This window comes from Tetrao urogallus (genome assembly GCF_951394365.1).
Source record: "Tetrao urogallus genome assembly, chromosome: 5".
NCBI classification, from domain to species: Eukaryota; Metazoa; Chordata; class Aves; order Galliformes; family Phasianidae; genus Tetrao; species Tetrao urogallus.
The window spans coordinates 35,497,126-35,510,378 of NC_136818.1; the positions used below are offsets into that span (position 1 = coordinate 35,497,126).

The window sequence follows — 13,253 nt, forward strand, 5'->3', positions numbered from 1 at the left end:
TTAGTATGATCTTAATACCTTCTTATAAGTTCTTTAATGTTTCAGAAGTTCTTACTGGGTTTTTGTTATTTTTAATGAAACACCTACATTGATGAGAACTTTCTAATCTATTGATTATGAAGTGAACTTTCCAGAGCTTCATCTCCCTAACAAACATTTCAACTCTTGTTGGTAACCTTAAGATTGTTTTCTACTTTATGGTAGTTTGAAAAATACTCTGCATTGGTGAACTGGCATTTTCTTTTGTAGTTGTAGTGACCTACTTTCGTCCTTTAAGTTCTAGGAATTTCTTTGTCCTTTTAGCACCCCATCACCCACTCCACATTCTAGCTGTGGAACAAATAGCTGAATTGATATCAAAAGTCAGTATTATGTAGTGTTAGGAGGAGTGGAGATTTAAGGGAGGAAGGATAATCTTGTTACAATTCTTAACCTTGGTAAGTGATTTGTGTTGACAATCGATAATTGTTCCAGTATTTGATTTTTAGCCTTATTTCCTACCAACTCACAAAATATGTAGTCAAGGAACTCAGTGATTTTTTTTTGGCCTTCAGAATTGGCAAAGGTAGAATGAGATTCGAGTTGATTTTCTCTGCTTTCAGCTTGCTCTGGTAATTCAGATGATACAATCTTAAGATTCCAAGGCAGAACGAACTGTGCTTTAAAGGTGATGATTAGCAAGGAATTGTTATAAACAGTGTCTTACCCTGGAGAAGACTCACATAGTGCACGATCTGCTAGATCTTCTGCATTATGAAATGTAAGGCAGCTCCATTTATCAATCATGGAACAGCTGCTTACAGGTTTGTGATTGCTAAAGCATGTAGAAGCACAGGCCACTGTCTTCTATTAAACTTTTCTCATATTCATAATCTGAGCTGGCCTGAGTTTTAAAAGGGAAAGGATATGTTAAGAGGAGCTCTGTCCTGCGAGAAAATTGCCCATGAATAAAGAAAAATATTTAAAAACTCAAGTTGTTTTTTTTTTTCCTGAGACATCTTTATTTTTTAAAATCATACTGAGCTGTTGCTGTAAATGTGTTGAATACTGTAGTACCTCACAGATGGAAACTGGTTTCCTCCCTGCTGCACCATCTAGAAGTAGACTGTACAGTGTTTAGTGAATATTTGCAAGCCAAATGATGTGAATAGGTTCTTTGCCAATTTGTGATGATAGCAGTGGTAAGTTGAGACAATAATGAATTTCATGTATAGAAGATAAATTATTTTCAAATGAATCTCTGTCATGAGATGTTATAAGTAATCTCCATTTCGTACCAGATGACAGGCAGAAAATGCTAACAAAAAATGCAGATCTTCTTGAGTTACAGAAAAGACCTTTTTCTAACTTGGACATAACCACTGAAAAACAGAAGGATTGCAACAGATGTTTTGATAGCTCCAGTTTGTGCTTTACCAACTGTAATTAGATTGTTGCATCTAATTTGACCAGTACAGCCCCAGCCGTGTCTTTATGCAGAAATTTTGTGTGACTGCAACTGGAAATGAGGGTGGGTTAATTTTTGAGTACTCATAAATGTATGCAGAGATCTCAGCTTTCTGGGCCACTCTCAACATTGAAAAATGGAAAGCCAGAAACTGAAAAGGAATTCTCTGTGAATCTAATTTATTCTGGTTTTTTTGTTTTTTTTGTTTTTTTTTCTGGTGTAGCAGGAGATCAAACCTAAAGAACTTAGCCTTCCTGTTAGAGAAGGGCAGTTTGCTTTTAGTCAGTGTAGCCCAGTGTCTCTGATGCTTGCAGGTAGATCTTATCTGTAATTAAATCATCCATAGTGAGTTCTCTTTTCAGCTAGTGACATGTTTCTGTGAGGGAATGTACATAAAACTGAACGGGATAAATGACTGCTCAAAAGGAAGAGTTAAGATTTGAATCATTAAAACACACATGAAAATCATCTTTGTCCTTATGGCTGTTGGCAGTTAAAGGCAGTTAGCTGTTACCTGAGTGATGAAACAGCAGCAGGAGTAATGGCCACTGGTGGTTGTTGTTTCCTCTGTGATGGAGAATTAAGAAGCTGCTGACTCGGTGAGAAATGACCTGTAGTAGATCTGCTGCTGCCTGTGTTCTCCCATCTCAACACCTTCATGGCCCAAGGATGCTTCCATTTATATTGCTGCAATGCACTCAGTAACTGCAGGGTCATCGGTGACCATGTGCTGCAGAGGTTTCTTCTTAAAAAAAAAAAAAAAAAAAAAAAAAAAGAAATAGCTGAGAACTTGAGTGGGGAGCTCTTCTTTATCAGTGTAGATCTTCAGCTTCCCCTTGGAAATCACTACTCTGAAAGCAAGGAAAGCAGCTGAAGCTATCAGGGTTGGTGAGGAGAATCGTGCAAATAATAACTTGGCTTTCAAAGATAGCAAGGTTTATTCAAGCCCAGTGAGTCCTGTTATTCCTAGGAAGTGTGAGGCCTACACTGGTGTCCTGGAGCATGCTGCACAGCTTGGAGTGGGCACAGCCCTCCTCAGAAGCATTACAAATCAGACATGTCAGGGAAGGAAGATAATTTGAAAGTAGTTAAATTCAGTTCACTTTAAGGATGCCTTACAGTTTTTTCTCTAGGTGTTCATGGTTGAATTGTGGCACATGAAATGATTAGGTGTATAGTAGCCCAGATTTACCTGTGTGGGTTGTTTGTTTTTTTTTTGGAGATTACAGAAGTTGATATAGTTCTTTGTAGGTGTAAATCTTATATATACAGATGTGTATGCCTAATATGTGTATAATATCTTTTATTATTATCATTTGCCTTTATAGAAACCTTTAGAAAGTCAACCTAAATAGTAATGTCATAAATTGGGGGGGAGGTTGGTTAAAAACCTTGCAGAGGATTAACTAAGGTGACAACCTTAATCTGTTCAACGGCAGTCTGCAGGATACAGTTATCTTCAGTGTTGTTGAATTTAGATCTGTGTTCCTCTTAGAGAAAAGAATTCACTAAATAAAATACTTTTATCGGCATTTTAGTTTAATTGTTGTCATCAGTACTTTTAAAATAAAGTCACACACAAAAAAAGCCTCCATTAGAAACAAATGAATTCTCCAAGCAGCAAAGGCATTGTGTCTGGGAATAACAGAAGTAATAAGCAGGGTTTTTTGCTGTCTGGCTAGAAATGCAAAGACATCTTTTTTCATCAGTAGCAAGTCCTTTTAAAAAAATGAAGAGAGAATGAATGTCTGTTCTTACTCCCTCTGGTGGTTTTTCTGCTCAGAACCTCTAGCTTTGCTTAGATGGCTTTTCTATGAAGTGTATTTATATGATCTGGCTTTATATGATCTGTATTTATATGATACTGGCTACAGCTGCATGTGATGATTTCATTCATTCTGGAATGTGACTCTTTCAGACCGGGCACCTGGCGATGGAGACGTTACTGTCTCTCACCTCAAAGCGAGCTGGGGACTGGTTTAAAGAAGAACTGCGACTCCTAGGTGGTCTTGATCATATTGTAGATAAAGGTACGCCGGTGGTTCTGCTTTGATGGGGTGGGAAAATCGGTAGAAGATGTTTGCTTTTCTTAATATCCATTTGCTGTTGCTAAGAATTCGAAAAAGTCAATTCTAAAAAATACCCAATTCTGTGTCATGTTGTTGGAAAGCATTAATGGCTTTAATCTCTTCTTTGCGAATTGAAAGTAGCTTTAAGGTTAAACAGAATGTGGATAATGTTGTCTGCAGTGTAAGACTAAAAATGGATTAAGTTTAGAGTGCAGATAATTGTTACGTGCAGTCTGTGTGCAACATACTTACTGCAGTGTAAGTGTTGTCAAATCTGTCTTACAGTTCTATAGCATTGTTTTCAGGCCTGGTAATGTGTGGTTTCCTGTTATGGTTTGGTTTTGAGTTTTGGTTGCTCTTACTGAAGGACAGGAAAGTGGACTTCTGAAAAATAAATTCCTAAGCATTTAGGTTTTAAGTAAGCAGAGGGGTGGGCAAAGGAAGGATTGAAGAGATGAGCACTCAGCTTGCACGTGGCTTCACCCTTGTGAAGTGTAGGGAGAACATTTGTGTTGTATTTTTTTTCTTCCCCTCAGTGACAGTGCATTTTTAAGAGGTGTAGGCGTTTTTGTGGTTAAGAAACATAATTCTGTGCTGTATTACATCATCTTTGTCATTAGAAAATAAAATATACCTGGAAATAGGAAATTTTGAAATGCTGATGACATCTTCAGGGTTGTTTCTTAGTATTACAGTTTTGTAAAGCATAACACAAGGTTGATGACAACTCCCCGAATAGTTGATAAACCCTTAAAATTAATAATACTTGGGTAATTTTTATGCATAGCTTTTGAAGACTTCATCTCAATAGTGGCAAATCTTATTTCTTCTCCTTTAGTTAAAGAATGTGTGGATCACCTTAGCAGTGATGAAAATGAAGAGAAATTAGTTGCTTCCTTATGGGGTGCAGAAAGATGTTTACGGGTCTTAGAAAGTGTAAGTATGAGCAAATGCACTGCATTCCTGACCAACACTTCTTCCATCAGGCCTTTTCAGCAGGATGTTCCTTGGATACATAGTTACATGAGTAACAGTATAATGCTTTTCTGTTTGTTTGGGGTTTTTGTTGTTGTTGCTTTAATGAAAGAAGACTGCTAACAGAAACGTTGGAATGTGTATCAGTGTTCCTGGATTGCTTGTTGAAAATTTTATCATTCTTTATAAAAGATACAATATTGGGTATTGCAAATGTACTGTTGTTAAGAATAGCTGAATGTAATTGGATGCTTTTTCTGAAGTTCCTTAAGAAATTAAAACTTGCTGTTCATGGTTATTGTTTTCTTGGCATGAGTTTGCATTTATAGGGTGTCTAGTAATACCACATTGTAATTGTGTTTTCTTAAGAGTAACAAATTGATGCATATTACAAGGATTACTGCATTCAAACATGAGCTAACTGCCTAGAAGATAACTAGTCATGTAGTGAGTTGATCATGGATACTGAGATAATAAATGTTTTCCAATGAAAGCTTTGAACAGAATAAAAATAATTCTGTGGAGCTTAATTGACAAGAACTGTCAATTGTGATACAGTAGGCAAACAGAAGAAGTGTTGTGCTGTCTTAGAATTACTCCTTTGTGCATCAGAAAATGACATGCAGGTTCAAAGTACAGGTCAGCAACCTTAAACCTGAGGGCAAATAGCTACTGTGGCTTTTTCCATGCTAAAATAGCAACGTAAACATAAAGGTACTGTAACAGTAAGCTAAAAACTGAGAGAGATGAACAGATATAAGGGTTACTACTTAAAAGGTATGGCACTTATCTTTTTACTTGAATCTTGAGAAATTTTCGGATCCAGTCTCTGGTTTTATATTCAATGGATGGAATTGCCAAGCTCAGTAGAGAGGCTTGCTTAGTAGCAGAAAATTCATATACGAATTTGAGGATGGCTTTTGTATGATAAGATCTTTATGAATTTGGGAAGGAAGACAAAAATCAGCATACCAGACAATGCAAATGAAGTAGTAGAACATCTACTGTTTCTGTAAATTGATTCAGTGTGCCAGTCAGGAGAGTCAGGAGAAAACTCACAGATGCATAATAAGCTCTCAGAAGTGGAGCTGACACCCAGTTTTAAATAACAAAATATTTGCATGTGTGCATGCCCATATGCACGCACTGGGACTGCAGAATCCCGGGATATGGAATCAGGGTTCTGCTATGGCAGAGCATCTTGCCACAGTGTTTCTGACTGCCGCATATCTGGGAACATATTCAGTGTAATGATCTTGTGGTATTAATTATTAGCTGGAAACTCCGAGAGAATACTGGTACAATATACCAATATGTTGGTAAGTGGAAGTTTATGCTGGATAATGACCAAGAAACATGGAACTAAAGAAACTGGGGTGGTGATGGAAGGGAATATTACTTTCAAGGAAAAGAAGAATGCCATTTTTAATATTGCTTTATCCTATTTTCAGGTAACTGTGCATAATCCAGAAAATCAGAGCTACCTGATAGCATACAAAGACTCACAACTCATAGTCTCCTCAGCTAAGTAAGTTGTAAAAAAAAAAAATAAAAAACAAACAAAAAACATTTTATCACAGCTCTGAACATGATATGAATGACAGAAAAATTATGGGGGGAAAATATTTAACTCATTATTTTCATTAAGTAATGTTAAAATAAGTGGTGTCAAAATTATCTTAGATGAGGGTATCACTAACTCCTTGAGTACTGACGGCAGGTAGTGCTGTTATTGTTGATTCTATTAAAGTTGCAAACTGGATTAAGCTCTTTCAGTGCCAAGATAAGATGAACGCAGAAGAGGGCAATTGGAAAGCTACTTTTATTTATAGTATTTTATTATGCTTAAGTATTTACTGAAGCAAAGCAGAATAGGCAGTTGACAGAGTGACTAAGTACAGAGGAATTCTGTGCTGAACTGTACTCCCTAGGCCACTTGTCAGTTGGGATGAAGTCTTTGTTGACTGGCAGAGGTTGCATCCCTCCTGCACTGCCTCGGTGGCTCACAAGAATGCAAGTTGAGCTGAAAACTCTGCAGGCTTCACTGGAAAAAGAATGGCATAATTGCAGGCCGGATGTTTTGACCAATGGATGTTTTTGACACCTTAGTTTTGTTTGTAATTGATATCGGTGTTGTCACTTCAGTGTCAAATGAATGTAATGCAGTAGACTCATAGAATCATTAAGATTGGAAGTTACCTTTAAGATCATCTAGTCCAACTGTCGACCCATTGCCACCACCTACTAAACCACGTCCCTCACAGAACAAGCTTTAAAACCAAAGAAGTTTGAGCCTCAGACAGCTAAAAATATGCACAGACTTCTAAACATTTGTCTGTAGAAGTGAATGCAACATAACTGTAAAAACCCATATCTTCCTGGATTGAAAAACTGGTTAGTTTTGCTTTTTTAAAAATCAACTGTTTTAGCTTGTGACTGGTCCAGTGTTGTTATGAGATGAATGTTTCTCCTACTCGAAAATAACGTAATTTGTTTGTTTGTTCATTTATTTATTTATTACAGAATAGGGATAGCTCTCTGTGAGGACAGGACAAGAGCAGTTAGGTAACTGTCAAAATGGTCGGAGGATGTGAGAGGCTCTGTTTACGGGGAGAAAAGATGCCTCCTTTAAGACCATGTGATGAAGCTGGAAAGAAAAATGTACTTCTGCTCTTGAAATCTCAAGCTGATGAAGCTTTAAGCAACAAACCTTTCAAGTTTTTTATTTTCACAATTTCACTTAAGCTTATAAAAGATCTTATAGGTGCGCAGTTAATCATTTCTCCCTGCGCACTTGAATTTAAAAAAAGCTGCATAAATTCTATATTTGTAGTTTTCCTAATGAAATAAGATGAAATATTCTGTATGTTGTTCAGGTAATTTAGTTCTGTATCTTCTCTTTGCAGAGCATTGCAGCATTGTGAGGAATTAATCCAGAGATATAATCGTGCTGAAGACAGTATCTGTTTGCCAGACAACAAGCCTCTGCCTCACCAGAATGTAACTAACCACGTGGGTAAAGCAGTGGAAGACTGCATGAGGGCCATCATTGGTGTCTTGCTCAACCTAACAAATGACAATGGTAAAGCAAATAAATTCAGATTCTGTTACAGCATCAGACAATATATTAATGTAAACCCTTTTCTTATGTACGCATGGTAGGTGCTTGCTTTACAGTAGTAAGTTACTTATCTTTGAGAAGGGGATGAGTAATTGCAAGAATTAAGTGCTAGCAAAATCTTGGCTTTGGCCAAAAGGGTGCAGCTCATGTAGAGGGCCAAAAGGTTGTATCCATCTGCTTACAGTAATGGAAAATCAGTATTTTCAAAATTGAGCCTTGAAACTCTTTCTGTTCACAGAATGGGGTAGTACAAAAACGGGTGAACAAGATGGTCTGATAGGCACGGCTATGAATTGTGTGCTTCACGTTCCGAAGTTCCTACCTCAAGAACAGAGATTTGATATTCGGGTGCTGGTAAGCTCTTGTACTTGTTACATTAACGTAAGATGCTTTGCTGTGTCCTTTAACTGCTCCAGTTCCAAATTAAGGAGCTGGCTGTGCAGTCTCCATTGATTGTATACTTAGGGAGGTTCTAGCAGAAGGTTTCTGTAAAGTCCAGGGAAAAGCTGCTGAAGGATTTGATGATTGAGCTGTAACCATTTTCTGTGTGTTTTATAGGAAAAGTAGATGAGTTGGGAGATCTAGGTTAATAAGTTTGTGTATTATCTCATTTTCAAATGTCTTTTCAATTTTCTAAACACTATGCTTGTTATTTTTATGGATACAGATTTGTCTCATTTACCTCAGTATGCAGAAAACAGGTGTCCTAAATAATGACACTGAAACTGTGTATGTGAAGGACCTGTTAAGAATAGAAGCTGAAAGTTGGACACCTGAATCCTTAATCAAGAAATACAATTTCACCTTTAAGAACGTGTAGAATGATTATTATGGTTCAGAATTGGAAGATCTGGAACTTGTATGCGTGATTCTCATTTTTGCCTCATATTTCTCTAAATCCTGATCCCTCTATCTATCAAACTGCTTTATAAAGGTGTGCTAGTGAGATATGTATACTCAGAGAGATGAAGCCTAAAGAAGACATCTGAATGAATATTTTGCTAGATTTTTTTTTAATTTGTGACTATATGATCCTTTCAGGGACTGGGTCTGCTGATCAATCTAGTGGAGTACAGTGCTCGGAACAGGCACTGCCTTGTCAATATGGAAACGTCATGTTCTTTTGACTCGTTCTGTACGGGAGAGGGAGACGATAGCCTAAAGATAACTGGACAGATAGATGCTGTTCAGGCTTTAGTGCAGGTAAGAAATGACCCAAAAATGTTTTTTTTCTGTAATCAGTACAGTTTTTTGGTATCAGAAATTCAAGGAAGGAGGAAGAACTCAGCTATGAAAAATTTTGCCAGAATTTTATTCTGTTAAGCATTCTGAGAATGTTAAACAGCATAGAGGGGAAGAGGGGTGCTGCTCACAACTTGGATTTTTCACTACTATCCTTTACAGGAACAGCTTTCTTGGTAAAAGATGGTGGTGTCTTCTACGGACATCCAGAAGCTGCTCTGTTAAGCTGCTCTTTCTTTTTCCTATAGGATTTATTTCTCGTTGTGCTTTCAAACAGCTGCAAAAATTTTAAGTTGCTTATGTTATCTACTTTGCTACCATAGATTTTTCTAAGTGCTGTCTTTAAGGGAGTTTCAGACCATTTTTAAAAATCACGCTGTATCATTTTTTTAATAAGAGCAATAAATATGAATGTAACAAACATGGATGTGAAACAGCATTCTTAAATGTTGTATTGACTAACTTGTTAAAATATAAATCAAGTGTGAATGAGTTCCAATCTGCTAATTAAAATAAAAGGAAATAAGAATTTTTATTTACAACCTTTTTACCAAATGGAGATAAGTTCATAGATGCTTTTAGAAATTGTTCCATTTAATTAATGTGAATAGTGAAATAACTGCCCAGCAGCAGACAAAAAAGATCTGTAATCAAGATATTAATATTAACTATCTTAATGTATGCAGCTCTACAAAGTCATATTTAGAATTGATGATTATATAGCATGGGAAGTAGTTCACAAGATGTAAGTGCAAAGTATGAGAACACCTTGGGTTACATTCATCTTAAAATGGCTCGAGTCATTTTATATTTCTTTAAAATTCCTGCTTTTTACATATCTGGCAATTTTTAGTCTTCAAGCTGCGTCTCGGAGAATATGATTAAGCATTTATGGCAGCCAAGAGAAGCCTGGCAATTGGTTCGACGCTGGGGAGGGTGGGAAGTCTTTTCTGCAGAGCACAGCATTAGTGTGATAAATCAGATTATCCTTTGAAGAAGAAAAGGCTATTGCAGAGAACAGTATTGAAGGCTAACTGTATTAAAGGGGTGAATTGTGAAGGGGAAATAAACTTTTGAGTTAATTCAATGTGTTTAGGGTTTAATTTATAATAGAAATCCTTCTGAAATTTTCCCCATCAGCTATTTCTTGAGCGTGAGAGAGCGGCACAGCTGGCTGAGAGCCAGACAGATAAACTGATTAAAGAAGCTCCTACAGCTCAGCATGATAAGAGTGGAGAGTGGCAAGAAACAAGTGGGGAGATACAGTGGGTCTCCACAGAAAAGTCAGATAGTACTGAAGAGAAAGATAAGAAGGAAGAAGATGATGAAGAACTTGATCTTAATAAAGGTATGTTGAATAATTTTGATGAGCTCAGAAATAGTAAAGAACTCTGTTTGGGCATAAATTCCTAATTTATCTTTTACTGCCTATCTGTGGTCCACTGGGTTGAGATTTCAGCATATTCTCTTGTGAAACTAGAACTTGAGTGGGAGCAGTTCATAGATAAAGCACGAGAAATAGAAAAAACAATGCTACTTGTTACTTCATAGAACCTTCTGTCAGGCCCTTTTTTAAAACAACAGAAACAAAACAAAAAAAAACCCTGTGGGTTGGTGGTATTTTTGAGACATTCTGTGTAAGAAACCACCTAAATGGCATTCTTTCTAGGCTTTTCTGGTAGAATCGTATCGAATTCTCCAGCCTTGCTTTGTACAAAAATCTTTTTTTGTAGAAATCTTACTGGCTTATAGCATTACAGAAAGCATAATTGTATTTTGTTGTATTGAACATACAGTTGTACATTGCAATACTGAAAGTACTGTGCAATATTATGAATTGAAAGGGAATGAGCACTTTTTCTGTCAAAGAATGTGTGTTGCTAAGTTAGGTAGTAAGGAGTTTGATTCTTGCTGCTGTAGTCTCTGAGCAAAAAGTCATTTTGTTTGAGAAAATAGAATTCTGGAAAGTGATAATGAAAGATTGTATTTAAAGCAGTAAAAGATGCCAGCTGCTTAGAGGACACAATACACTGACTTGTCTCTTCTTACAGCTCTTCAGCATGCTGGGAAGCACATGGAAGACTGCATTGTGGCCTCATACACAGCATTGCTTCTAGGCTGTCTCTGCCAAGAGAGTCCAGTAAGGGAATAAGTCAATAACTCACTCTTAACTCCAGTAGATTTTTTAATGAAGTAATAATTTGCATTACTGAAATGGATTCATTAAATTGGGGTTCAGCTAGTACATTTATTCAGCTGCATTGATGTATATAGTTCAGTGGAAAGTTGCCAGGGGTATTCCATCCAAAACAAATCTTCTGAGCATCAGTATGTTTATCAAAGGAGACTGGATTTGAGTATTTAATCTTCTGTACCTCTTTCTTATTTGTTGTTAGTCTTAGACCACAAATGAGCTTTGGAAAAGCAAATTGGCCTGCCTGCAACTTTTCTAACTATGAAAGCTTGCTTTGTTTTTCAGTAATTTCACTAAGCAAGTTATTGTCATCTTGTTAGTTTTTTCATCCTAGTCTGATTTTTATTTCCAGTGAAGTTGTGTAAAGCTGTGTAGGTCCACAGAAGCTGAAGTTGATTGTTTCAGACTGGAAATACATAGGAGAAAGTTGAAGTGAATACCGAAGTATTAAGCGACTGAAAACTTAGAACTCTTGTGTCAGATACACGTTCAAATGAAAATGAGGTTCAGGCCTGCCTTCTGGATAGTTTCAATTTATGGGATGGCAGAAGTGTTCTTCAGCATGCTATTCTGTAAATTTTATTTGCTTCTTGATTACCTTTATGTGATCTTAGTGTGTAGAGTCATACTGATGTTAAGTGTTGAGAATTATTTAACTTATTAGTTGTAAAGGGATCTTCTCTGTGTGTCAGGAAAATTAACCCAGTCACTTCCTTTTTTGTTTCAGTTCTTGGTAACCTTGTTAGGCCATGGTGAGCTTTGATGGTAATAATTTTTAATTGAGAAAAGATTGCAGGAATTGTTGTATCCTAGAAATAAACACCATAGAAATATTAGAGCCTTGAGAGCCTTGAATCACGGAGATGATAGCAGAGTGCCATCTTAATTATGCTATAAATACACTTGTCTTGCTGCTTCTCACATACGGAGTAACATGACTCTCAGTGTTGGAAAAATATTTCTCAATTTAAACTAGTTATATTTTTCCTAGATCAACGTGACTACTGTGAGGGAATACTTACCTGAAGGAGATTTCTCAATAATGACTGAAATGCTCAAAAAATTTCTCAGTTTTATGAATCTTACCGTAAGTAATACATTTATAATTTATATATTTATTATAAAATTTATAATTTTAAATTTCTGATAGAGGTTTTTGTAGGTTTGTCATCTGCTATAATAGCCCATACAATTTTAGAAGCTTTTATGACTTTTCAGTGGGCTTCAGAAGAGCTTGAGGTCATTTTCTGTGTTTGCAAATATTGAAGACCAGTTTCTGTGTCTTTTATTTATTTGTTTATTGTACTAATTAGGAGCTAGTTTCATTCCACTTGAATGTGAAATGAAAATGTTTGAGTCCTCTTCTTGAACCTAATTGTTTTTACTGATGTCTAAGTCCTAAAATTCTGAAACAGACATAGCCCTAAAATGTTTTCAAGTGGTACTGTATAAATGCTCACTTGGTACTTTGTTTTCTGTCACGTTTTCCAGTGTGCTGTTGGAACAACAGGCCAGAAATCCATCTCTAGGGTGATTGAATACTTGGAACACTGCTAGATACTTAACTTCCGCTGCAAGCACTCTAATGCTGGAGCTACCCTTAGACAAAAGAAGTCATGAAAGAAGTCCTTGAAGGATATACCAAGAGCATTCATCTATGTCATTCGTGTTCGGATTTTTAAGGCTACCTGGTCTCTTAACCATGCATTCAGCATTTTCTAAAAGACAGTTACTACATCAATCTGCAACTATCAAAAATGAGGGGAAAAAGGTTCTGAGGAAAGTAAATAAAGAAACCATGCTGTTTATGATGCAGTGCAGTATTTAAATATTTTTGGCAGGGTTTATCCTCCCTATCTTTTTTCTTGCTTTGTTCGTGACCAGTTTCAAGGGGAAAAACTTGCTGCTGATAGTGCAACTGCTGTTTACTGTTGAGCCACTGTTTCATGCCAGCCAGGTGCAAAGGCAGCTTAGCTACTGAGGTATCAAATGTTCTAATAAAGAAGTTCTGGACAGCAGCACCGCTCCTATTTGAGTTTAATTTGCTCTTGCTTTTTTATTACTAGATTATTCCAAAATCGTAAAATATAAATTTTTAAATACTTTTGTGATTTTAACTACTGTCTATATTTAAAATTTGTTGGAATCCAAAGAGGTGAGGATTGGATAGTTTATTTTTTATACTGTTTTGATTGAAATTAGGTT

The 13,253-nt window shown here is 36.5% G+C and overlaps 1 protein-coding gene across 1 annotated transcript in view; it reads left to right on the forward strand.

Moving 5' to 3' along the window:
• The window catches only part of WAPL (WAPL cohesin release factor), a gene marked incomplete at its 3' end in the record, with an annotated part of 58,824 nt that extends 46,219 nt beyond the window's left edge, over positions 1-12,605 (forward strand). Inside the window, exons 10-19 of the mRNA XM_079535710.1 lie at positions 3,366-3,477; positions 4,355-4,452; positions 5,943-6,019; positions 7,398-7,573; positions 7,851-7,966; positions 8,654-8,815; positions 9,995-10,202; positions 10,906-10,994; positions 12,040-12,135; positions 12,540-12,605. Coding sequence (XP_079391836.1) covers positions 3,366-3,477; positions 4,355-4,452; positions 5,943-6,019; positions 7,398-7,573; positions 7,851-7,966; positions 8,654-8,815; positions 9,995-10,202; positions 10,906-10,994; positions 12,040-12,135; positions 12,540-12,605 — 1,200 coding nt within the window. The remainder of the gene's footprint in view (positions 1-3,365; positions 3,478-4,354; positions 4,453-5,942; positions 6,020-7,397; positions 7,574-7,850; positions 7,967-8,653; positions 8,816-9,994; positions 10,203-10,905; positions 10,995-12,039; positions 12,136-12,539) is intronic.
• Positions 12,606-13,253: the final 648 nt, after the last annotated feature.